This window comes from Cupressus sempervirens, chromosome 9, assembly GCF_028749045.1.
Source record: "Cupressus sempervirens isolate cs-2001-9-10 chromosome 9, ASM2874904v1, whole genome shotgun sequence".
Lineage (NCBI taxonomy): Eukaryota > Viridiplantae > Streptophyta > Pinopsida > Cupressales > Cupressaceae > Cupressus > Cupressus sempervirens.
In genome coordinates, this window is record NC_143126.1 from 130775894 (window position 1) to 130802767 (window position 26874).

General features: G+C 37.0%; 2 protein-coding genes across 4 annotated transcripts in view; one reads left to right on the forward strand and one right to left on the reverse strand.

Annotated features, from left to right (window-relative positions):
• Positions 1-243: 243 nt before the first annotated feature.
• The window catches only part of LOC149537869 (uncharacterized), a 39984-nt gene continuing 13353 nt past the window's right edge, over positions 244-26874 (reverse strand). Inside the window, exons 2-4 of one of the 3 annotated variants that reach the window (XR_016355925.1) lie at positions 1176-1292; positions 937-1074; positions 244-589 (exon numbers count right to left, since the gene is read on the reverse strand). Coding sequence is in view for 1 of the 3 variants with exons in the window: in XM_089799264.1 (XP_089655390.1) it covers positions 997-1074; positions 1176-1292 (195 nt within the window). In the remaining 2 variants the exon portion in view is untranslated. Of the gene's footprint in view, positions 590-781; positions 1075-1175; positions 1293-26874 lie in introns of those variants that run through there. The other 2 variants (XR_016355924.1, XM_089799264.1) reach the window with 2 other exon arrangements.
• Positions 9148-24988, forward strand: LOC149537870 (uncharacterized). The gene is made up of 4 exons (XM_089800188.1): positions 9148-9739; positions 9844-10249; positions 10385-10554; positions 24872-24988. Exons 1-4 carry the CDS (start codon positions 9620-9622, stop codon positions 24986-24988), a joined length of 813 nt encoding a protein of 270 aa, XP_089656314.1. The 5' UTR covers positions 9148-9619.

A 26874-nucleotide genomic window follows, 5' to 3' on the forward strand; every position in this document is an offset into this window, starting at 1 on the left:
GCCTTCACCTTACCAACCCCAAATTTAAGCCCTTGGTCCCCCATCCTTAAAACCCATCTCCACATCCTTGTGTCCCACCATCAAGAAACTCCATGGAACTATGAATTAATAATCTAAATTGGGCTAAATGCTAGCAAATTTATTACATTATGTCATTAGAGGATCTTGAACATCCATATTCGCTAATAATCAGCTCTTCCATTCACTCTTTTCTTGTATTGCTTAAGTAGTTCCGCAAAAAACTAAAAAAATTATCTTCCATTCTTAGTTTCTTGTAATTGAAAGACACATGCTCCCATTCCTGTGAATATTTCCTTTCATTCAGCTTCATTGTTCATTCTATTGCCAAAGAAAAAAGAACCGTCTACAAGAAACTTTCATTGGAATCACACAGAGATTAATTCCTCAGCCTGATCTTCCTTGGTTTCCTTTAATAGCCCCATTCAAGTTTTGTTTCACAAAATCTTTTGGCGGGGTCCAAAGCTCTTGCCCTTCCTGCCTACATTTAAATCTCTCATCTTGTTGTAGGTTACCCAAGCGCTCATCCTCTAACCCTTGAATGAGGGACATTAATACAAATTGCCAACACCTACTGAAAAAATATTAGTGATTTATAATAATATAGCTCTCAAAATTTAACAAAACTTTCAAAACTGAGTAATTTTAAAACATTACTGCAATCATCCTGGTAAGCAATCCTCAAACACTGTACGATAGGAACATTCCTTGCATATCAACTATCTTATTCAATGCTCAAAAACCGTAGATAAGAACATGCCTATACAGCCAACATATTTTTATTAAATTAAATATCATTTTTTAATAAATGGAGGTTTTCTTTGACTGCACAAAACAAAATGAAGTTGATAGTTAATATACAAAAAGAATGAACATCAAGATTATGGCATTGCTTATTTACATTTAATCTGTATATACCTTGTGAATGTTGGAATGCTAAAAGCATAAAAGGGAAATATCTGACTAAACAGTAAACTGTCATCGATAACCATCTTTTTTATCTTGTTCCTTTGCTGCTTCATTTGCAGCTTTAATAGACTTGTACCACAGGAAGCCCTGCAACAAGAAATTTGTGTTAAGCGACCCAAAACCACTTATCAATAAATGCAAGCGAAGAATTCTAGCACATCTAATAAAAAGAGCATGTATCAACTTACAGATGTAGGCAACCCAGTTAAGGCAAAGAAGCCAAGCAAAGGAGCATAGAAAACACTATCTGGATTCACAACTCCAAATATAGGGTTTTGATTCACATACTCAAACACAGAACCAACCTGCATGGGTAAGGGTAAGTAGTTAGTAATATTAACTAAAATGAAAAAGAAAATATTCTCAAAACATCTCCTTTTAAAAGGTGAGGGGAATCATACAAACTGCATTACCAAAACAAATAGCTAAGAAGCACCTACATACGACCCATCCACAAAAATACAGTCACTCAACACTGGCAAATAGCAGTAAATGACACCCTACTAGTCATTACAGGACCTGTTAATCAATCTTCTATATTGCACATAAAAGCCCTCCAAGAACAGCAATCCAGCCAAGTGTGTGTATGCTTATTATCAAGGGCATATGCCTGCACATCCACTACCCTTCCCAATCAATTGAAAATACAAAAGTAACGAAGGTGTCTCCATCAGAAGGCTCAATCACAAGTAGCATTCCCAGTCTCTAGCCAACTCATTCCTCATTTTACCAAACCAGGCTTTCGCATTAGAAATTTCAGTGGTCTTGCATGCTTTGACAGAGACTGAATCTGTTGCCACTGACAAGTAACTTCCATCAACCTTTTCAAGAGAACAGCTTGTCTGATATCATTGCCATTCATCTAAATCATGCACATGTTCCATGTTCACACATAAAGATACATTGAGCAATATTCAAATATAACGATAGACAGTATGATGCTACTGCTCAAACACAGTTCTCAGCTTCCAGCCTACCTGTCAATCAATCAAGGAGTCTACAAGTATACAAACTTATCTTTTTCAGCTTTGACAAATATATTTAAATCATTTCTAGCAATACCAGTTCATAAATAGAAACATTTTTGTTCATAACCACCAGATAGTAACACAATATGACATAACAAACTGTTGTTTTTCTGGGGATCGCTGCAAATGTACTAAGCACTGCCAGTATTCCAAATGACAGCAATATCTTATTTATATTCAGAATAAGAAATGAAGAGACATGTCTATTCATTAATCAGATAATTAATTAAAAATAAATTTGAGAATATATATATCATTATTATATTAATTTCTCTCATATAACAATAAACTTATATCTCAAATATAATGAACACATATATATTATATCTAATATATAATTATACATAAGTTTATCTGATTGAAGCTATCAAACATCAACACTCCCTCTTAGCTAGGGAGGATAAACACAAGACAGATATTACACCATATGGTAATATTAGGAATGACAAATTTTAAGGATATCTTTGATCAGAAGATATCCACCATTTTGATATCACATTTGATATCAAGAGTATTGGTCTTCCAGAATATCAACACCGATATTCACCAAATACTCTAGGTAACATTTTGATATCACATTTGATATCATGAGTATCAGTCTTCTAGAATATAACACATGATATTCACCAAGTACTCAAATAAAGTTTGATACCACATCTAATATCATGAGTATTGGTCTCCAAGAATATCGACACATGATATTTCACCAAATACTCAAATAAGTTTTGATATCACGTCTAATATCACAAGTATTGGTCTCCCAAAATATCAACACATGATATTCACCAAATACTCTTTTGAGTAATGACCTTCCAGAATGTTGAGATGCAAGATATTCACCAAGTACTGTAATGGCCTCTAGAACATCAAATCGCATGATATTCACCAAGTACTATGTGTAATGGCAAATCAATTTGCATAACATTCACCTCGTACTCAAAAAAATGTTTATAAGGTATGTGCACACACATTCTCATAATGCTTACCATATAAACATCCACCATGCAAAGTATAATCTATTATGATCTACATAGACATCGTAAGATATCCATCATAATAGAAAATTAAGTTATTCTAAGATCATCACCTTTCAATTATTTCTGCAAATCCAAGTGACGATCATTTGGAAGTCATTGCCTTCTCATGATGTACACAAGGGGTAGGCCCAATAAATCATGCAATCACATGCATGATACCAAAATTCTACATGAAATCAAAAAACTCCCTCTGATTCTAATATGATCAAGATCTTCAAAATGAACTGAAACATATCCTCTATCCACTCCTTCAGATGGATGTGTCAAAATCCCTCTGAACATCAATCTTCTGAGCTCCTTTATCTTTGAATAAGTGTCAAACTCCCTCTGAATCTGATATCAATCTCCCTTTTCCTTTCTATTAAGTAACCAATGAGGTGAGTTCCTTGATCACTTCCTTCGGCACTCTTTAGTATTCTATTGCCTTCAAAGTGCGGAACAATGTCACTATTTAATTATGGCCTTTAGTCTTTATATGACTTAGTATCTTCCTCGAGGACCATATCACCTTTAATTGGTTTAATTCGTCAACAAGGAATATGTTCCACCCTCTCAACATGGCCCGTCCATCCCATCTATTTTTGCCAACTTAAATCTTAGCACTCAACTCTTTTCCCCCCCAGCGCATTTGATTGACTTATGCCATACATACGAGGGGGGATTTATGACATGCGCTACTTCCCCATGTAATCCATAGAAGCTGATGTGGGTAATGTTAATTGTGGCATTTGAAGGTATAATAAAATCCTACCAACTTGGAACATTTTTTTTTGTAGGTTAAATAGTCCACTTTCATATTTTTTTTGTGCAAACTTGACACGTAGGACTTTAGGTTGAGCTAATAAGTTGGTCACCTTTCTTGATTCTCGTAAGCCAGTCCAAGTCAGAGTATCGTGGCTTTACTTTTAATTCAGGATTTGTCATGTCAAATTCTAAGGGGTTCAATTTATTTGTTTGTTCATTACATAGACTGTATTAACATGTTTTTATACCATGGGTCAATGGGTCCAATCACCAAGTGGGAGTCATATGTTCGTATTATATATAGATTTCTTCCCTCCTTTTCATCCATATTATGTAAAGTGCCTCCCCTTTATATTATAAATTCTCCTTCCTTGTTGGCGGGAATGTTTTGTACCTATTTCGTCAGAATTGGGCTTGACCTATTATCGCATGCATGAAGACCTCAAATCCATTCCACCAAGGGTGGAAAACTTGTCACTGCAAAAAGCACTTCCTAGGTAGATACTTGTATTGAATGCACAGGTAGATACTTGTATTGAATGCACCAAAGATGTGAAAGGACATTAGTTTTTTGAATTAAGATATCTAACTGATCCATTTTCTTATTCTTCTCTATATTATTTATATTCTTTCTCACATTTACAACCCGGTGTTTGCTATGCATTGAGTGTTCACCACAGATCGTTGCTTGTTCAGTTCATATTTTAATTTCACTACAACATCCTTTGATACACCATGGTTGTTAACAATTGCGTATTGGAAAGACTATGTATTGTGGGGCTACCTTATCTACGGGTTTTCCAAGTTTCTTCAATGAGACCTAGTGATGATTCAACGAAAGAGTCCCGGTCTGATAACTCCTACATTTGCAACTAGCTCTAATACCATATTTTTCTAAGGAAAGTTGCAAATGTACTAAGCACTGCCATATTGGTATGTGTTTTCCAAATGATAGCGATATCTTATTTATATTGAGAATAAACCATGGAGAGACATGTCCCTTCATGGAACATGTCTATTCGTTAATCATATAATTAATATAATAACAAATTTAATGAGATATATATCTATATATATATATATATATATATATATATATATATATATATATATATATATATATATATATATATATATATATATCATTATTATATTAATTTTTCTCATATAACAATAAACTTATATCTCAAATATAATGAACACATATATAATTTATATCTCATATATAATTATATATAGATTTATCAGATTGAAGCTATCAAACATCAACACAAACTTGACTTGTCCTGATATGCAATAGTAAACAAGAAAAAAAATGCTATTTCTCTTTTCATAGCACTCAGTCAAACATAGCAAGCACTATCAAATACATTTGCTACATGACCTTCATAGTAGTAAGGATGTTGATTAGGCTCAATTTATGTCAGTCATGCTATATTGCACATGTGTTCTTTTACTAGTCCTCACTCTTGTTATATGAGCTTCCACCAAAGGAGAAAAATTGCAAAATCAGATTCTCTGAGAATTCACTCTAATAAGAGTGTGAAAGTTAAAGCTCATAGGTAAGACTACAAAGAATAGGACAGGAAATAGAATGGCAGAAGGGTGATCAAGAGACTCAAATTAACCTTGAAGCCCTCCACCCATAGAAGCAAAAAATGCCAAAAAAAAAAAATGATTAATTCCTAAGTTACCGATTTGGGTGCAGATGTGGATGTGCGGATGTGCAATATTGTTTTGGGGAGGTTTTAGATGCGTTTATATAGATAGATAGATAGATATTATGGAAAGAAATGTCGTAACATACAAAATTTAATCATTTGATAGTATGATACTTCACCACTGATCAAGATTCAAGATCTTTCATATTTGATAGTTCACAAATATTCAAATTGAAATAAGTCCAATAATTATTAGGTCATATTATATGCATCTCTGTCCACAACTCCAATGCAATTTGAATTATGAAATCCAAATTTAGTTCATGATTCACTAATCAGATTCAGAATCATAAGGATTCTCAAGTAAATCTGTATTCTCATCATCTCCAACTGCTGCAAGTTCAGGATCATTTGAACCCAAAACGGTTGCACTTGCGCTAGATGTATCATGTGTCATGATATTATTGTCATCGTCGTCATCTATTATTGTAGTAAGATCCTGAAACGATGAATCCAATTTGGCACACTCAAGGGCTACATCTCAAAGCTTGGCGCCCCTTCCTTCTAGTGATACTCCTTATATAATAAAAGCCACTTGTTGATATGAATGTAGACCAAGTCCTTAGCTATTTTTTAGGCCAACCAGTTACGCTTCACTGAGTAGATAAAGGAGTATGTACTCCAATTCTGTTCAGCAGTAGAACTTGCAACCTAGACAATGTTCACAAAATTAAACATAAAAATGAATAGCAAATTAAAGAATATTAAACACTGAATTGCAGAATACAAGTGGTAAACAAAAAACAAAAAAACTTGTGAAGACCTTAATGGCAAGAGGTTGTAGATGCTTAAATGGTTAACCATAGAGGTATCACCATGTGATAGCTCTCATGCCATAGTGGTCCTTGACCAGAGAGGACTATTTTCCTCCCGAAGCAAAGAGGCCAAATTATGTCCTAATTTTTTTGTGCATGTCATCTCTCGGAAGACTCCTACAAAACCTTTGTAGCACCCATTAGAAACTTCTTCATCCACATATGGTGCTACTCTATCTAGCATAGCAAGTATTTCTTCACTTTAGTACCTCGAAGAGAGGGCATATGCAAGGAGGTTTAATGGGGTGGTCATCTTCTCCCAACAATGATGAATGATGTTTTCAACCTTATTGCACAAGGTTTCACATTCTGTGAAGTAATTCTCATGTGTTTGTATGGCAAGTTCTACCCTCTCAATCATTGTGTCCATACCATCATACACATCCCCCAAACAAGATTGATCTATATCAGCAAAGCAGAGCATAGTCATGATAGGCTTGGTGAAATACAATACAAATTCCACACGAGCCAACCGTCATCCAAGACCAATGCCTTGAACTTTTGTGCCTGTTCTGAATTCGAACCCTTCCATATACCCCAATGGTTAGAAATAACCATTTCACTCAATGCCCCTTGCACCTTGACAAGTTGTCAGTATGAGATGCAAAGCGAGTCTCAACAACCTAAGCAAGTTAACTACAATATGTCAATAAATATTAAGCAGAGTTGTATACAATTTGATAATTGAACATGACATTAAATTTATTCAAATTAAATAAATTTATCAATTACAATTTGCCTTCAACAACTCCAATTTAGAGAATGATTTGAATATCAATTGTGACATGTGATGGTTCGTCAGAAACATTTGTATCTCCTCCCCCTCTTGACACATTTGCTTCACCCAATCTATTTCAGTGCCAATGTGTTGCATGACCAAGTTGAGGGAGTGTATGTTGCATGGTGTCCAAAAAATATGGTCATACCAACCCTCAACCAAAGCACTTGCACCCCTACGATTTTTGGTAGTGTATGGTGCATAGCAGAGTAACGAGAATCGCCATAAAATCGCCTGAATCGGCGATTCGGCGATTAGATTCAGCAACGGCGATTTTTTTGGAGTCGGAAATCGCCATTGCCTATTTCTTCAGGAGAATCCCCTGAATCGCCGATTCAGGCGATTCATCCAAAAAATCGCATGAATCGCCTGGAAAAATCAGCAGGAATCGCCCACGGCCAATAAAGTATAGAGTTGTAAAATTTAAAAAAATTGCTTGTTTTTTTTACTTTGTTTTTGACCTATTCTCTTTGTTATAACCCTAAAGGGCCTTCTATTTGTTTAGCATGAGTAGAAGAGAGGAAAAGTGAGAGAGAAGAAGAGAAAAGAAAAGCCATAGGTTTCTAACCGGCAAGAAGAAAGAGCACAAAAGAGATCAGCAATCCATTTGGGGAGGCCATCAATTGCATTGGGAGCATTAGGGAGCCAATCTCAACACTCCTCAACTCATTTGCAAGAGGTAAGTGCTTTTTTTTTTTTTTGCATGTTAGTGTATTATGCATTTTTTGTTAAATTTTTATAGTTTTCAAGATTTTTAGTTTAGATCTTGAATGTTCTTTATTTTTACTAAGTTGCAAACTAGGGTTTGTTGTTTTGTAGCTTTTATTAACTTCAAACTTTGATATTTTACATATAAATTTTTATTGCAGCAGCCTTTGCTTTCACTTTTTGCAAATTCGCAATGGGTAGAAAAGATGAATGTTGGAAATATAACGAAGAGTTTCCTGGAAGAACCAAATATCAAACAAAATGTATTTTTTGTAAAGAAAAAATAACTTCTGGGGGTATTTATAGATTGAAATACCACATTGCTGCTATACCTGGACACGATGTTACAATTTGCACTCACCAAACTCCTGAGGCAAAACGCACTTGCTTAATGGCATTAGAAAAAATTGCAAAAGACAAAGCCAATAGGAAAATGCAACTTGAAGGGTTAAGGGGTATTGGCTCCCATGTTCCCGCATCCGCATCTGCAGCCGCATCCACATCTGCATCTGCATCAGCTTCTGCATCTGTAGGTTGTGTTGGAGAGGGTTCTTCTAGGCCTCCTTTTTATCCTAGTTCCTCTGCTCGTGCTAGTGCTAGTCGGTCACATACTGAGACAGAGTCCCGCACCAACCTATTGCAGCCTAGAGTGCGGAAAAATAGAATGGATAGTTACTTTGTGCCCCGCACTACTCCTGGTTCCCAACCCACGCTTGAGGGCATGGGTTTGAACAAGGAAATTCATGATGCTGCCAGAAAGGAGATATGCAAATTTTGGTACTTTTGCAACATTCCATTTATTGCAGCCAGGTAATTGATTCTTTTTTCGTTGTTTTCTTTAAAGTTAAAATTAAAAGTAAAAGTAAAACTTTAATTATATTTACTTGTTTTATAATTTGAGTCTTTGACATCTAAATTTTTATTTGTGTCAAGGCTCCTTATTGGCAGAACATGATAGACGCGGTTGCTATTTGTGGTCCGAGGTTTAAATCCCCAACTGAGGCTGAGTTGAGCGGATACCTCTTGGATGAGATGGTAGAGGACATGAGGGTTGAGCTCGAGGAGAACCGAAAGGAGTGGATTGCAAAGGGTTGCACCATCATGACTGATGGTTGGACAGATAGGAGGAATAGAATACTCCTCAATTTTCTTGTATCCTATGGAGGTAATTGATCATTCTACTTTCCTACATACATAATTGTAAATTTTGATTTGTTGAATGCTAATTTGTTGATGATCCATTTAATTTTAATATTCTAATTCGTTGTTTTGTTACTTGTAGGATATACCATGTTCATCAAATTCATTGATGCTTCCACACATGTAAAAAATGCCACATACTTATGTGAGGCTATTGAGGAAGTCATAGCAGAGGTGGGAGAACAAAATGTGATCCAAGTGGTGACGGATAATGCAACAAGTTATGTTGCTGCAAGTAAACTTTTAACTTTTCAAGTTTTGAAAATAAATTTATTTGAATTTTGAAATTTGAATTTCTAATTGACTTAAAATTGTTGTAGGTAAACTTTTGATGGAGAGGCACCCCACCATATTTTGGTCCCCTTGTGCGGCACATTGCATTGACCTCATGTTGGAGGAAATTGGCAAACTTGAGTTTGTCAAGTCATGTGTGGAAAGGGCAAAAAACATATGCAAATTCATTTATAATCATTCATTTGTCCTTAGCACAATGAGGAAGTAAACAGAAGGCAAAGAGTTAGCTCGCCCAGGTATCACGAGGTTTGCCTCGAATTTCATCACCTTGCAGTCCTTGTTGACATCAAGGGATGAATTGAAGAGCATGTTTGTTGGGCGGGAGTGGATTTCCTCTTCCTATGCTACGACCACTGTAGGGATAGATGTGGCGGATTGCATATTTGATGAGGATGGTTTTTGGAAACCCGCTAGAGAAATCCTGCAGGTAACTTTATTGCAATTTAACATTTAGTATTTTACTTTTACTTTAAGTTATATTATTTTATATTTAAGTTTTGACTCAAGTTTTTTGTTTTACTTTATATGTAGGTCACTGAGCCCCTTGTAGCTTTGCTACGAACTGCTGATGGGGAGAAGCCCTCTATGGGCTACATTTATGAGGGCATGGATAGGGCCAAGGAGGCCATCAGAGCCCAATATGCAGGAGTGCAGGAGAGGTATGGCCCTATTTGGGACATCATCGATAGGAGATGGCAGAATCAGCTCCATCGACCCATCCATGCAGCAGCTTACTTTCTGAATCCGGCATATCGTTTCTGTCCTGAGTTCAAGGCGGATGCGGAGGTTCTCACTGGCTTATACACAGTGATTCAGAGGTTGAGTAGCGATGAAGATAGCGCTGCTGCAATTGTTGAGCTAGACCAGTTCAACAATAAAGAGGGGCCACTTTTCTCTGGCAGGATGGCCATAAATGCTCAGACAACACTACAGCCAGGTAAAAATTAAATAATATATTCAATGTTCATGAATCTAGATTCTAATCTTAAAGTTGATTATGTAATTTTAGAGTTAACTTGTAATTTGTAAATGAGACTAATTGTTTCTATTTTCAATTTTTCCCTTATTGCAGATAGATGGTGGCAAATGTTTGGGGCCACAACCCCAAAACTTCAAAAAATTGCCATTCGTATTCTGAGTCAGCCAAGCAGCACTTCTGGATGTGAGCGCAGTTGGTCCATGTTCGAGTACATCCATTCGAAGAGGAGAAACAAGTTGACAGTGCAGAAGTTGAATGATATTGTCTTTGTTCATTACAACCTCCGTCTTAGGATCAGACAGATTTTGGGCACTGACTCCTCTCCGATCATTCTGGAGGAGATTGATCCAGAATCAGAGTGGACAGAGGTTGTGGATCCAATCTTCACTGAGGAAGACCGTGTGTGGGTTGACCAGGTGGATATAGAGGCTGAGGCAGCTAGAGCACGTTCTTCAGGCATTGGTAGACGCACATGTGCACGCACAGGCACAGGCCCTAGCGACGTTCTTGAGCCCATCTTACATGCGGGAGATATGGCTCGGCAGTCCTCTAGGACCTACATTAGACGCCTTGCTACTAGGCAGACTGGATACTCATAGGCTGAGGCTGAGGCTGCAGCCGAGCTTCAGGATGATGTTGAGGATGATGATGATGACTATGAGTCTGAGGCTTGAGCTGGAGCCTTGTTTTTATATTTTATTTACAAATATTGATACTGAATAATTGATAGACATATGTTTCAAACTTTCATGGATCTTCATCTTAGATTCTTACATACATTTATGATTTGATGTCTTATGGATCATCTTACATACATTCTATGATTTAAATCATTGTGATCATTTGATTTCTATTTACTTCAGCTAGCCTACAATTTACATTTTAGATAACATAGTTACATATGTGATGGATTTTTTGTTCCATGTTTATGTATGTTAAGTTTTAACTTCTATTTGATGATGTTATAGTGTGTTTAAGTTATATTCAATAAAGGGTGCATGAAATAAGTTTTAAATTGTTAAAATCTTTAAATTTAAAGGGTTTTTTCAAATTTGCCGATTCATCGCCGATTCATTGCCGATTCACAATTCGATTCGGCCTTGCCGATTCCGATCCGATTCCGATTCTTGTTACTTTGGTGCATAGTATCCAAAAAATATTGTCATACCGACCCTCAACCAAAGCACTTGCACCCCTATGATTTTTGCTATTCTCTATAATCACTTAGACCACATTCTCAATACCCACCATCTTTACAGCCTCAATCAGAATCTTGGAAATGAATTGTGAATCTTTCACTTCCCCTTCACAATCAACTTCCTTTGAAAATATTGCCCCTTTGAGGCACACTACAATCACATTAATCACTGGCGTGTTTTTTGTATCTTTCCATCCATCAGAAACAATAGAAACACCCGAAGTTTTCCAATAATTTTTTATTGGTTGAATAGTTGTCTCTATAGAAGTCTTCCATTTTTGCAATAGAGTGGTACGCACCTTTTCATACCCGGAACTTGTGTAATCAGTAGGTGCTTTATTGATGAGTGCCACTATTTCCTTCCAATATGGTGATCTCACCAAGTTCAAAGAAAGACCATTGGCAGAGGCAACATGCAATGGCTTGATCGGCAAGCTCTCTTGTCTCCATTTTAAATGCACTGTCCAATGGGCCTCTTTTGTAGGCGGTATTTTTAATTCTTCCTTTTCCTCTCCCAATACAGGTGCTTGTAAGAATGGATATTTGAAGTATACAATTGGTTCAGTGGATAATTGCATTGTTTTCTTTTCCAGATGGAGGTTGATTTTTTAAAAAATGTTTTTTTTAACCAATTTATCAGCAATTTCTTGTTCTTCTACATATGAAGATATTTGTGCATTAGACATCCCCTTCCCATCTATGCCTTTGCACATTGCCATTCCATTGCGAGAAAGGCCCATAAAAAGAAGTTTGACTTTGACCTGAGAATGAGCTATTGAATGGTTTTCCTTTCACTTCGACAATAATTACACTTCAAAAGATATGAGCCACCTCCTAAAACTTGTGATACTCTTGTGGTATGTCTCCATAAAGGAGAGCCTACATCAATTTTGAAACTATCAACTCCTTGCCCTTCCACTGAACTTTGACTACCAATGGCAGACATTTTTGCACAATACAATCTAATCTCTTGCTATAATAAGAAATTAAATATATTTAAATTTTTAAAAAAAGCTATGAACATTAAGCATACAAGTGCAAACAAATGATAAAAAAATACTAAAATAGATAACTAAACTTGTTTCAAAACTTGAAAAAAATAGTCAAATTCTCAAAAAATCAATAAAGCACTCAAGAATGGGGATCAAATGCTTACCGTAGATACTTAAAACTCCTTTGTGGAAGCTACCTCTCACCCTACAAACGATCCTCTTAGAAAACAATCACCTTGTCTTCAAAATGTTAAAATGGAGACCAAATGAGAAGAGTCTAGCTTTAAACAAAATGAGATGTAAAACGATTGAATGTCCTCTTCTAGAACCGTTTTGGGGTTTAGGGGCAAAAAAAAGATTAAAATATGTAATTGGCAATTTAGCAAATGTTATGATGTATTGTAAGTGATTTTTTTTTTGCAAACGAGCGTCTAAAAAGACATTGGGCTCTTGAATACATCTGGAGCCATGTGGATGCCACCTAGAAGCACATCCATCCTAGGCGCCCATATGCCTTTGGAGGCACCAACACAAGCATCCAAGCGCCCAGGATGTGCCTTCGGGTGGCATCCACAGAGCGTCTGGCTCCAACTCCATTTCCCCAAGCAGCCACTTCCGGCTACAAGGAAATACAGGAAGAATTGATAACCTAGATTACTTGTGAGTAGCAAGTTGGCAACTCAATGTACTCTCTTAAACAACATTTCATGTGCCCTGAAACTCAATGAGCTCTATGAGGATATTGGTGATAAACTCTACATCTTTCACCTGCCCCTCATAGTCAACTACCCTGAAAACCATTCACACTTTAAGATACACTTTGATTACATTAATTAGGGGGTTTTTAATACAATCTTTTCATCTATTACTAACAATACACCCATGTTTTTGCCGATGAATCCTACATGGACTACAAGTGTCAACATAACTACTTTCCTTTGGCAATAAGGTTGTAGGTAGCTTTTCATAGACAAGACCTATGTATCCTTTTAGAATCTCATTAGTCCCTTTCATCATTTCCCACCAATATGGTCATCTTGTAAGTTTTAAAAAATCCATCGGCAAAACAAAATACAACTTATACTGAGCTATTGGCTTTGTCTCTTGCCTCATTCTAGAATGCTTATTCTAATGGGACTTCCTCCTATATTTTTTTGCAAGTAACAAGGGTATCCCTTGCTTACAAAGTCATGTTACTTAAAATGGATTTGTGGCAACAAGATAAAAAATCCTAAGGTTACACAGTGGATGAGGCCAGGTAAACGTAATAAAAAAAATTAAAGTCAAGTCAAGGTTGATAACTTGGAAATATTTTCCACGGTAAGTTAAATTTTGATATTGCTATCAGGATTCAACTATGTAGTTTTTCGGTCAAACTCATTAACCCACATCTCATTAGTAGAGGTTCAAAAGAGCCCATCTCTCATGAGAATAAATGGAACACATTGCATCTAGAAGATGCTCACAGAAGTGAAGTATCAAGACTTCCCAAGAGATCACCCATCCGAAACTAATCTAGCTCAAGCAAGCTTAACCATGGAGTTTCCTCCAAGGTTAACCCCACTTTTCCTGTAACCCCATGTGCAAAATCTTCAAGTGATGTGCCTTATGAACCATTCATTGACTCATGAAACATGGATCAATAAGTTTGAATCAAAAACTACATAGTTGAATCCTAATAGCAATATCACAAAACCCAAGGTTACACAATGAATGAACTCAAGTAAATTTGAGGAAGAGAAGCCCTTGTGTTACATAGGCCTACACCTACACAATAGATGTCATCTAAATGGAATATAAAAGATCCCCTTGAATTCTAGCAAACAAACCCAAGGTTACACGATGGATGAGTTTGGGTTATTTTGGTCAGAGAGACACCCTTGAACTATAATAGGTAATCCCCAAGGTTACGTGATTGATGAAACCAAATGACTTTAACATTGAGATATCATTTGTCATGGTAAATAGGCCTAAGATTGCATACTAGATAAGGTTGAGTAAAATCAAAGAAAATGATGACCTCGAGTTGTAGCAAATAAGACTCAAGTTGCAACGTGGATGGACCAAATGAAAAAAAAAAAACTGAAGAGATACCCTTGAATCATGACAAGAAATGCTAGGTTACACAACAAAATTAATGAGGTAAATTTACATTCAAAAAAGAGATACCCTTGAGTGATGGCAAGTAAACCAAAGGACACACAATGGGAGAGATCACACAAATTTTAAGCAAGGTATATCCTCAAGTCATATCAGAGAGAAAAAAATAGAGGATATACCCGTTGATGTGAGTTTTGTTTTACATAACAAAGAGAATCGAATACTTAGTATTTCAACATGAAACAGTAAATCTCCGACTCTCTTGAATAAGGATGCTCGTATGCTAAACAATATAGATGAACTGTGCCATCAAATGAGACAGCCTCAAGTTGCCTTCTTTATTGTGGATTTCACTCGGTTATCACAAAGGGACTTAGCCTATTCATTCAATGGAGATCAACTTGCTTTCAACTTCTTCTGATCACTTCCAACCTAATAACTTGCAAAGGAAATAAAAGTTATCTAACTCTGGGAATGTAGGACAATGTTGATGATGGGGTGAGCCTCTAACCAATCCTTGCTTTGTCGAAGCAACTAGGCATAGGAGGGTGCTAGCTTCTATGGATGCAAGAATGATTTTCACAAAGTCAATATTCATCCAAACATCCTATGAAGATGCAATCTAAATGAACATCTCCAATACCTGCAATTTAGTCCTAGACTAACATTTCACTGCTGCTCACAATCAGCAAGTAACAAAAGATATGGACGCTAACTCCAGCAGACGCTAACTCCAGCATTAATCACCATGCAACAATATCTTCTATTGACCTGCTTCTACTCAACATGAAATAAAATCCTAAATGAGGAATTGAAGAAACCATGCAACACTCCAAAGCAACATTTAGTAATCCACAATGAAGGCCAACAATGTATTATCAATTACTTTGATAGCATTATAGCAAAAATTTCACCAAGTCTCCTCTCCTACTCTACTTTCCCACTAGCCAACTTCTTTTCTCCAATATCTAACTTCTAACCTCTTACAAATGACGAGGCCTTGGCCTTTTATAGTTGCTCAAATACAATGAATGACCAAAATCAATTCAAGAACAGGACGAAGATTTACACCTATAGCCCCTAATTAGAGTTGCCACACTATCAATCAACTACAAGAAGATGCCACTCCATGGGCCAGTGAGAAAATTGTCCACTTGGCATAATATGAATGGATGTTGGAATTTTTTGATTGGTAGAAGACAAGAAGATGCCACCTTAACATCATTATCTTGTAGACTTGATCAATTCTTTGGTGATGAGTAAATATCACTTGATACTCAACATTATCAAGCCTCCAATTGTGATGGCATATTCCCAAATTGCTTCAACTTCTCATATTTTCTCCATCTTTGTTACTGGAAATTTTCTCATTGCCATGATTTGAACTTAATTGTACTCGTAAACTTGAAACTTGAACTTCTTTAAGTGATGAAGTCCATGTAGCTTGGATCTCTTCAAAGCAAACTTGGATTTCTAGAAAAAATTCAAGTTGATGAATATTTCTTCCACTTGTAGATTTTGAATTTTCCCTTCTCTTTGTTCTTTGTTCTTTGTTCTTTGTTCTTTAGTCTTTTTGGTCTTGGATTCCATCTTGATCTTGACTTGAATTTGTACTTTGAAATCTGAATTGAACCTCCTCCTCAATTGGAGTCCTCAAACTTGGGTTAGTAGCATCCACTTGAAGTCTTGGAAACAGCCTTGTCGTCATCTCTATCTTTCGACTCCCAAGCTTCCCCTTCTCCAATGATTAGCTTGCAAAACAAGAGAGAAAAGATTCATCAAGTTCATGAAATAATGAAATGAAAGAAATCTGAAAGCTTTCATGAAATAAAATTGCACCAACATCAAAACAAGGAGGCAAAAATTAATTTTCTCAAGTTCAAGACCAATTTCCCTCACTTCTTGCAAATCCCAAGTTTTTTATTTTATTTGCAACTTGATAGGAATTCTTGTAAAATCTGAAAAATAAATAAGTTTTAATGTATAGCATGCCTGAATTTCAAGCTTTTTTCCCCTCCTTACCTCTAATGTTTGGAAAAAATCTGTCTTTCATGCTCGAAATTGATGTTTCTTGAAGTCTCATAATAGTTGGCAAGGATGAGGTCATTGTTCTCAAAAGATATCTTGTTGCCATTATGTCGAGATATCTTCTTTAAAGGAGATGAATTTGCTCTAATTCGATATCCAAATGAACCTCATTAGCCTATCTATATAGGCAATGTTCATCTTGAAAGGGCATGTCCTTATGGGGACTGACGTTTGCATCCCCCCAATGTAGGCCAACTTGATCAATATAGTGGATCAACGCTATGCCTTTATTCTTCATGACTAATCAAGTTGCTACCCCTCATCTATAATCCATCAATTCTTGAATTCATGGGCAAAAATCATATGAATTAAAGGATCATTAATCCTTGGGGGATGGTGGAATCCTCCATCCCTCAAGGAGTTTCTCTATCACTTGGATCAAATCCATTTCAATTTTCATGTTGATCATTCATTGCATTCGGCCACTTAGATTTTCTTATTTTTATCAACTTCGCAGCCAAAGGAAATCATTTAGCACCATTTATCTAAGGGTGGAATTTAGGCACTCAAGAGGATTTTCTATCGTCAAACTCCAATTTCAAACTTCTAATTCCCATCATTCTTCAAATAAAATTCATCACTCAAATTGAAAACAAGGCTTGATAACATCAGTCAAAGGCAGAAATTTGAAGAGAGGGTTATGAAATCCTCATAGGCAAGCTCAATCTGCCATGCCTAGAAGATTTTCCTCTTGCTTCTTTTTTCATTTTTAAAGTCACCCTCCATTGAACTATACTTGATTGATATTGCCATTGATCCTTTGTTCTCACTAAGCTTCAAAGCTTATATTACATCTTCACCCTCATATAGACAAGGCCAAAATCAGGGACCCTTGAGAATTTTTATCTCTTTACATATTTCTCAAACTCGTTTCATTTTTCTTTAGACAACCTTTCATCTCCTTACTCCTTCCATTTTTGTGCAGCTTGGAGGCTTTTGTTTTGAGCAGCTTGGAGGCTTTTGTTTTGAGTTTTCTGCCATGAGTCCAAGGCAGAAATGAGGGGTATGAAAGGATTATGGAATCCTCTTGGGGTGGCGGAATCCACCATCCCCCAAGGATTTTTCCTTGCTTTCACCCAATTTACCCTTTAGAGACTCCATTTTCAAACTTGCTCTTCTTCACAATGCAGATTGGCGGGGCCTAGCTGAGTTTTCACCATCTTTATATAGGGCGGGAAATTGTACTCCTTGAGGATTTTGGAATCCTCTAAGACAGGCAGATTCCACCCTGCCTAGAGGATTTCCCTCTTTCCCACAGCATCTTTGTTTCATCTGAAAACTTCAAACCTTATTTCTTCACACCTCTTTTGCCTTCACACTTTTATCTCATTTCCATTGGGGAATCTGCCTTGTCTTATGACTGATTTTGGCCTCCAATAAAATTATTAAATTGCTCATGGTTGAGCGCGGAGATCTTGCTGTCTAGAGGATTTTTATGATTACCTTAAAATCAGTCCATCTCCTAAACTTGTCTTATTTGCTTCAACTTTTCCTCTCGGATTGATTTCTTACCCTTGTCACCAAATCATGCTTCACATCTTCTATGGCCATGTGGCAGAGATCTGGTCTCTTAGAGTTTTTCTCATACTCATCAATTTCAACATTATCTCATACTCATACTTTGGTAGCATTATGGCAACAACTTCACTAAGTCTCCTCTCCTACTCTACTTCTACCACTAGCTAACTTCTCTCTAATGTCTAACTTCTAACATCTTACAAATGAGGAGGACTTAGCCTTTTAAAGTTGCTCAATTACAATAAAGGACCGAGATCAATTCAAGATCAAGGGCCAAGATTTATCCTTATAAACCCTAGTTGGCCACACTATTAACAAATTGCATGAAGGCACCACTTTGTGGACCAACAAGAAAATTACAATACTTTTGACAACCAATGAGAAATTTGAATACTTGGCATAATATGACTAAATGTTAGAATTTTTTGATTGGTAGAAGACAAGTAGGTGCCACCTCAGCGTTCTTAAGTCTCTCAAAAACCAACTCCATAGAGGAAGTGAATAGCTTGGAAATTGAGCAAGCAAGGTAGGTAAAAATCTCATTCCCTTTGGAATTTTGTTCCAATACGAAATCATACTCCGACTTGGTGTTGGAACTCTTCTTTATGCCTTATTTTCAAAAACAACCTCCCCCCCCCCTCCCGATCTTGCTCTTTCAACAAAATGCCTTTTCACTCTTTCTTTCTTTCGAAATGAATTTAAATATTGATAGGATCGCAAATTGATGTTGATTCACTTGTACAATTCTGATTCTTGCTTCTTCATAATTCAAAATCTGATTGTCATTTTCAAAAACTTCACTTGATTTTCCTTCTCACAAACTAATTTTGGTTTCTTATCATGCATGGAGTTGAATTTCATGTCATATGGGAGATCAAACATGTTGGGATTGCTTCTAGGCTTGGGCAGAAATTAGATATGTCTAGGAATTTCAATTTTATTGAGGGTGTAAATGAGGAGAGGGTTGGAACTTAATTTCCAAGGGGAGGTCAGGTTCTAACCTACTTCCAAGGGGTGGTCGGAATCCAATCACCTCTTAAAACTATTCAAGATTGCTAAAAGAAACAAGTGTTAGTTTTTTCTTCTATGAACTTAACACCCTCCCTTACCTGCTCATGAATTCATCCCCTTCTCTCATGATTCTCAGTCTTGTCCCTCAGATCAGATTGTGAAGATTTCAAACTTTCATGGCTCGATGCTCAAATTTTATCCCCCCAAGTGGTCATTAGCTTCAGATTAAACTCTATACTTGGCCAACTAATTCTCATCACTCATTTTAGAATTTGTCTCGACTCACCTAATAGCTGATTATCTTCACCCTCATCTTGGAATCCTTGTTTCATGCTCCAGGTGTTTCGTGCTCCATGCAAAGCCCTAATGATGATTGGAATTATTTTTTCCAACCTAAGGTTGGATTCCAATCTAGGCCTGAAAATTGTTTAGTCAAGCCTCTTATCTTCCTTTTGCTCCACCAACTTGTTCACTTTTCTCCACATCTTATTGATATATCTTCTCCAATTGTTCAACCTTTGATCAGATTGTCAACCTCATATTCACTTTTCTTTCAGATCAGATTTCATCAAAAATCAGAAGTCCGGATTTCGAGCCATGCCCATTTCCTTGTATTGCCAATAGCTTAGTGTTAGAGCTGTTCGCTGGATGATCTGCTAATATGTCCCAAATCAAATCCAAGGTTTACACTTCAAAATTTGTTTTCTAAGATACTCTCACCTTGCCCCTTGTAAAATCAAAAGCTAATGTCGACATTCTTCTAAATTGTCCACGTCTTGTGTGACATGGGCAACTCTAAGTGTGAAAACAGATCAACACCTAGCTCATTGTTGAGCATTCTCATCACTTTGAGAATCTTGATTTGGTCAAGGCTTTGGTTCTTTTACAAGTGCTAGGTGCATACAAAGGCATTCCATTCAAAGACAACTCAAGATCCTTACTAATTGTCTTGATAACCTTACTCCCTTCAATGGTTCAATCTTGCGATTGGGCAAGGAATTGTATCTGAAGTTGCTCAAATCTGGAATGGGAAGTTGAGGCAAACTGTCTTTTGGTGCCTCACACCATCCTTGGAAAGAAAGAGGTAATGAGCTCATCGACAAAAGGGTGCATAGGTCATTGAAGAATGGACTCAAGAGAACAATACCGTAGGCAAGTAGCCTCCTACAGATAAAGAGAAACACATCTTTGATCTATGTAATTGATGGAGGAGAGACTAGGCCTCACTGAAGAGACAATCCAACTTGTCTCTAATCTCCAAGTAGATAGGGCAGTGAAAGATAAAGTGCTCGTCCTACTCCACCTCACCAAGAGAACAAAGTTGGCAAATCCGGTCTCCCCTCTCCAATCCATGGTCGGTCTCAATACGAAAATGGTGAGAACCAACTCTAAAAGACCCCAAGGGAATCCCAAGAGAATGTTGCCAATGATAAGTAAAATAAGGACAAACAATGATGTCATCCTGAATCTCAAGAAAGCGTTTAGCATAAAAGGCCATCTTCGGTCAAAGCCCCCCATGAGGGTTGACCCAAGTGGTGTGAATGTATTGTTTGTAAAAAATCCTCCCAAATGCACATATCCTACTCCTACCTAGGACGGAGGAGGTGGGGTGGGGCATCCAAAGAGTACTGGAATGGGAGGAGACAATCAATCATAATCCGAAAGTACTCAGGAGGTCCTTAGACATAGCAAACCAACAAGAAGACCAGCCAAATCAAGAAACCAAGAGAAGAAGGGACTCAGAGGAGAGCTAAACTAAAACAACTACTACACTACAAAGCAAAAAAAGTGGGGTTCCCCATTTGCAATGGGATAACAATGTGAAAATGTCACAATAGGACACATCCACCAAATGTCTTTTCTCTTATCCTAGGAGTAAAGTGCCAATTTTTTGTAATGCTTAGACACTTGTAGACTTTTCCAAACCTTCATTAGCCTATCATGACAACTAGAGTATGCCACTCAATGTATTGAGGAGCTTGGACATTTAGAACTTTGATTATACTATTCTCAATGTTGATAATTATTTTTCTCAAGCTTCTCTCAATGCATTGAAAGATTCACCTATTGTGTTCTTTCCAAATCTGTCACAAGATAATTGAGGGAGAGATAGTCCAAATATCTTTCTAGGAGTTACCTTTAAGCTTGGCCAACTTTTGAAGAAGTATACAAGCCAGCCTACCTTACTCCTTGCCAACCAAACTTCACACACATCCAATCTCAACACCTCAAGGCAACCTAAGAATCGAGTAATAGATGATTTGCACTCTCTGATTTTAAATTAAACATTGGACATCGATTAGGACCAGTTATACCAACCAAATGGAGTTTGTCCCTTGTGATAATGTGTTTGTGAATGGTAGTCAAAGTGAAGACCTCTACTTTAAGGGTAGCTTTGTTCCAACACAATTTAATTGGCCAGTTCTTCAATTCGTGCCTCAAATTTAGAACTTGAATGACCCAACTTCACAAAGCACTTACCAAGTTTGGCCCAAACCAAATAATTTGTCCAAGTTGGACGATAATATAATCTTCCTATGTTTCAACTCCTCTAACAACTAAGATTTTGTTTGGTTGTTCATCCTTAGGCCCTTTATTTGATTCATGTCCATTTTGTGCCCCCATTAGAGTGCACTGTTGCCCTATTAGAAACATAGATTTCCTAATCCATCCATCAAATGTTTGCATTTTACAAATTTGTCCATTTCTAGTAGAAGCGGGTGACCGTTCCATAAATTGCGTCAAAATAAAGCCAATTTTCCAACATGAATGTGCCAAGTCATATGATCTGTAATCACCAAACGACAATCCCACATGAACTACCATTTAAGAGAGCCCAGTTGTGTGTTTTTTATAGTCAAAATTCTAGTTGGGTCATCATTATCTAAGTACATGCTTCATAGATGAGTGTGATTTCTAGATTAGGACTATATTCTTGATTAAAATGCATCCTCCCTCTTTATCAACTCTAACAGCATCCCAATTCAATAGTGGGAGGTGGAAAGTGACATTCAATCCCTCCCATGGGAAAGGTTTCATTAGTTTGTTCAGACTTTGTTCTGCTAACTTCATGCGCCTCAGGCACCACATTGCATATATAATGGATACAACGACAGCTTTTAGCATTGTAATGTTTTCTTTTGATAGGCTTCCACTAAATGTTGCCAATGCTCCACTTGTGTATCTCCTTGGAAGATTGAGACACCAAAATATTTGCATGATAGCTCCCCAATACTAAAACCCATATAATTAGCTATTCTCCATTGGGTTTGCGTATTTGCGTTATAGAAGATGATTGAAAACTTTCCATTGCCCTAGTTTACCAATGTATAAATTCATAATCAATTCTATTTCTTTTGCTTCGGGAAGACTAGCTTTGTCATATAACATCATATCATCAAAAAAAATTTGGTGTGTGAGTTGTTCCATATTTCTGAGACCTTAATGTCCCTCCACAAGCCATTTGACTTTCTTGTATTTATTATGCTACTCAATGCATCAACCATTAACACAAACAAAAATGGTGTGAGATGGCCCCCCTGTCATAGTCCGCAAGTGCAATCAAAGAAACCACAAGAGGTGTAGTTTATCATGACCAAATATCTCAGGTTTGACATGCATCCAAATAGCCATTCCACCCAATCATTTCTAAAACCAAAAGCCTCAAGAAAAGTCATCAAAAAATGCCAACTTACCCCTATCATAAGCTTTGTTGAAGTCTAGTTTGATCATCATTTTTTTTTGTCAGCTTATTTCAACTTGGATAATGATCCAGATTGAAACTCATTTGAACCTGGCAAGTTATATTTCTCATGACAGCATTAAATCTATTAGACAATGACTCACATATGATCTTGTAACTTGTACTACATAGCAATATCAAAGAAAAGTCAACAAATGAGGCAGCATCCTCTTTCTTCCTTATCAGGACAATACATGTATTATTAATCTATAAGCAACAGATCTTCATTTCTAAGTCGCGGTTTTTTCAAACTTAAAACACAATGGGACGAACATTTATCTGAATATATTACTCAAGTGACTGGATCATGATCCAAGCCTAAAAAGAGGATCGTTGCTTTCATAGATGGGGTATTAATCCCAGCCAACTATCGAACAAGAAAAACTTGTACAGAAGCTCAACATTATTGGAAAAACCCAATATAAAATTGTGAACCAATCACTTTTGGCATGTGAATCTATGAGTTCATTACTAGAAACAAAGGTTTTGAAGATTTTCATAACTACTAGGCCACCTGCTATTTTCCTTCAGCTCCAAAATAGCATTAAAGTCTTTATCAAGGATGAGTTTTCATACTAAAGTAGCATTGTTTCAACCAAGAGTTCATATCATAATCTAGACTTTCAATAGAAAAAATTAGAAATTTCGAGCTAAATACCCTTACCTTGCAAATTAAAAAGTTTGTATCTAAAACACCTATTGTGACCATCGCCTTCATCGTATTCCTTATTGTCATTAGCATACCAAAGCATCTTGTTCAATCAGCTCACACACCTTCACATCTCTTACATTGGAGTAGAAAGCCTTCCAAATCTTTCCCACTTAATTTTGTTTCTTGCAGCATTAAAGTGTTAGCATTCAAAAGATTAGATGGTGCTTGACCCAATATTATTTGTTGGGGGCATTTAAACCCCCAACATTCCATGTGATTAGCTTTGTTTCTCCCCGAGGGACATGATCCCTACCTTAGGTCACAATAGGTACTCTTTGATACTTGCAGTGAAACATGATGGCACATCCCCTCAAACCCTCGGCTTTCTGGTATGAGGACGTCCCAGAGATGCAGGAACAGGGACAGAATGTTTCCCCACCTTCGCCTTTGTGCCACCCAAGTGTCGCTAAAACATTATTAGGCTGCATGGACCCACATAGTCCCCTAAATGGTTTGGAAAGCCCAAACGTCCCTCGACCCTCTAGGGGACTTTTGTGTGTGCCCAGTCAACAACACTTAAAATGACAATTTAAGAAAAAATATGTTTTTTAATTGTGATTTGGGTTCCATTCAAAACCTAAATGGAGGTGGATCACATCTTGGCCACTCCAAGCCTACATAAACCTCTCTAAACTTAAGTTCTTCTCATATTTGCATTTCTCATTACTTGCTACAGCAGATCGAGAAGAGTAAAAGGGAGAGAAATGAATGATTGGAGTGAAAGGAGTGAGTGCAAATGAAAGAGGGGCAAGAAGAAGAGGAAGAATCTACATATTCCTTGAAGAAATTCATCAAGCATACAATAGGGTTTTGTTTTATTTTCTGATTGTTTTTGGCTAAATTTCAAAGTGTTTTAAAAATTTGAAACATTGAAAGTTCGTAGTTCATTGTTCATTGTTCACTGTTCATTGTTTTATAATGTTTTTTCAATTTTATTGTTCAAATGTTGAACATTTTGAAATATCTTCGTTTTCCTTTTTAAGATTTTCAATTTTTGTTGTTTCATGTTCTAAATAAGAATTTTGATTTATGATGAATCTTGAGGGCAAAATGAAGAATTTATGATGATTCTTCATTTTGCCCTCAACATTAATTAATTTTAAATTTTGTTGCAGACTTAGAAATTTATTAAAATCAATAAAGAAAATATGCAGTTTTTTATCTTTTATCTTTTAAGTAGGTTGAAACTAGTTACTTACTAAATTTATTTTCATTTTAGAAATCCAATGTCACAATGAGTTCTCATAGTCATGATATGAATGGAGATAAGATGGAAATTCAGTCTCAAGATGCAAGTCAACAAGAATATGAGACTGAGCCTGAGGAGAGTGACTGAATGGCTGATAGGAGAGTGACAGTATGGCTGATCAGGATGCCCAAACTAGATCCACGGCTAGTGAAGCAGCTTCTATAGATTGCCCGTGCGAAATTTTGGCATAGTTTGCTAAGGGGTCTTTATGATCCAAAGTCTTTTAATTACTAGCTCACTACTTCCCCTAATTAAAACTTCCGAAGTCTTCTATCAGATAATTTGACGATCGCAAACCCATCAAAAGGTGGCATAAGAAAATGGAAATACAACATCTATAGTTTGGGATAGTTTGGGAGCATCACTGGGGTTAATGTACACTTCCTCTTTCACAAATGACATGGTGTGAATCCATGTAAGTTTTTGCAAGACCATAAAAAAATCATGTATTGAATTGAGTTCAACAAGCTTTGGGGTGTTCTTGAAGACAGTGCAATTGCAATGCTTGCAACTTCATCTACTAGGCAACAAGTTTAGACAATTCAGCAAATACAGGGGCCGTGATATGTTTCTACTCATACGATGCAATAGAGAGCAGGCACGATATCAAGGTCAGTGCCAAACCTTCATCCACTCAAAGTGCAGAAGAGGAGGGAAGCAGCAAGGGGAAATGCAAGGCAGAACATAACCCAAAAGCTGATTTGTTCAATGTGTCGTTAAAGGACCAAATAGATGATTCCTTTGGCAAGTTCTTTGTGATATTGCTATCAGGATTTAATTGTGTGATTTTTGAGTCAAACTCATTGACCCATGTTTCGTGAGTAGTGATTCAACATGAATCCATCTCTCATGAGAATAAATGGAACACTTAGCACTCATTGGATCTAGGTGATGCTCACAGGGGTGAAGCACCGAGACTTCCCGAGAGGTCACCCATCGCATGTAGCTTGATCTCCTTATTATAAGGAGATAATGTCGAAGCAAAGGGGGGACCTGTTAGAGTGGGATTGAGTTGCACCAAAAGACTGATCTTTTAATGCCTGATACAACCACTCAATGCATAGTACAGAGTAAGCGGTTAAACCCTTGTCATGAATCCCGAGGGGCACACTGAACAAATTTATAACAATCTCCCCCTCAGCGTTATCCAAGAGTCTGAGGATTCGAACCTGTGACCAAGCTCTGATACCACTTGTTAGAGTGGGGTTGTCATTGCACCAAATGACCGATCTTTTAATGCCCGATACAAATACTCAACTTATAGTACACAGGAGACGGTTAAGCCCTTGTTGCGAATCCCAAGGGGAGCGCTAAACAAATTTCTAACAAGACTATCGTATGTGCCACCAGGAGAGCACATATTGAGAACCACAATCTTGGATAACAACTATGCAAGGATCAATGTTTTTGATGGAGCATAAGAAGGAATGTTGGATACAATCTCAATACAACATAGTTATGGATGAGTAGACAAACATTAGGTATCATCCACTAATCAACATCGTGGTTACATGTTCAGAGGGCCCATACTTTCTCAGGTTAATTGATCATTTAAGGCATCACAAAGATGCTGATTCTCAATTTGAGATCCTTGGGGAGGCTATTGAGGAGGTTGGGCCACAAAATGTGGTCCAGGTAGTGATAAATGCAACATGTATGCAAGACTATAGGGAAGCTTATTGAGGCAACCATCGAACATATTGGTGGGGTCCATGTTGGGTGCATGCCATAAACAATGCACTCAAGGACATGGGAACATCAATTGGATTAGAAGGGTGGTCAATGATGCAAGAGATGTGCATATGTTTATAACCACCAAACTTTGCATGCACTCTTTAGGGCCTTCATGAAGAAGTTCCTGAAACCAATTGAGACCAAATATGCATCCTACTACATTCTCTCAGAGAGAATGCTTGTGAGTTGCAAGAGGCACTACAACTTAGGGTTATGATGAATTAGTCGAATCGGTGGGT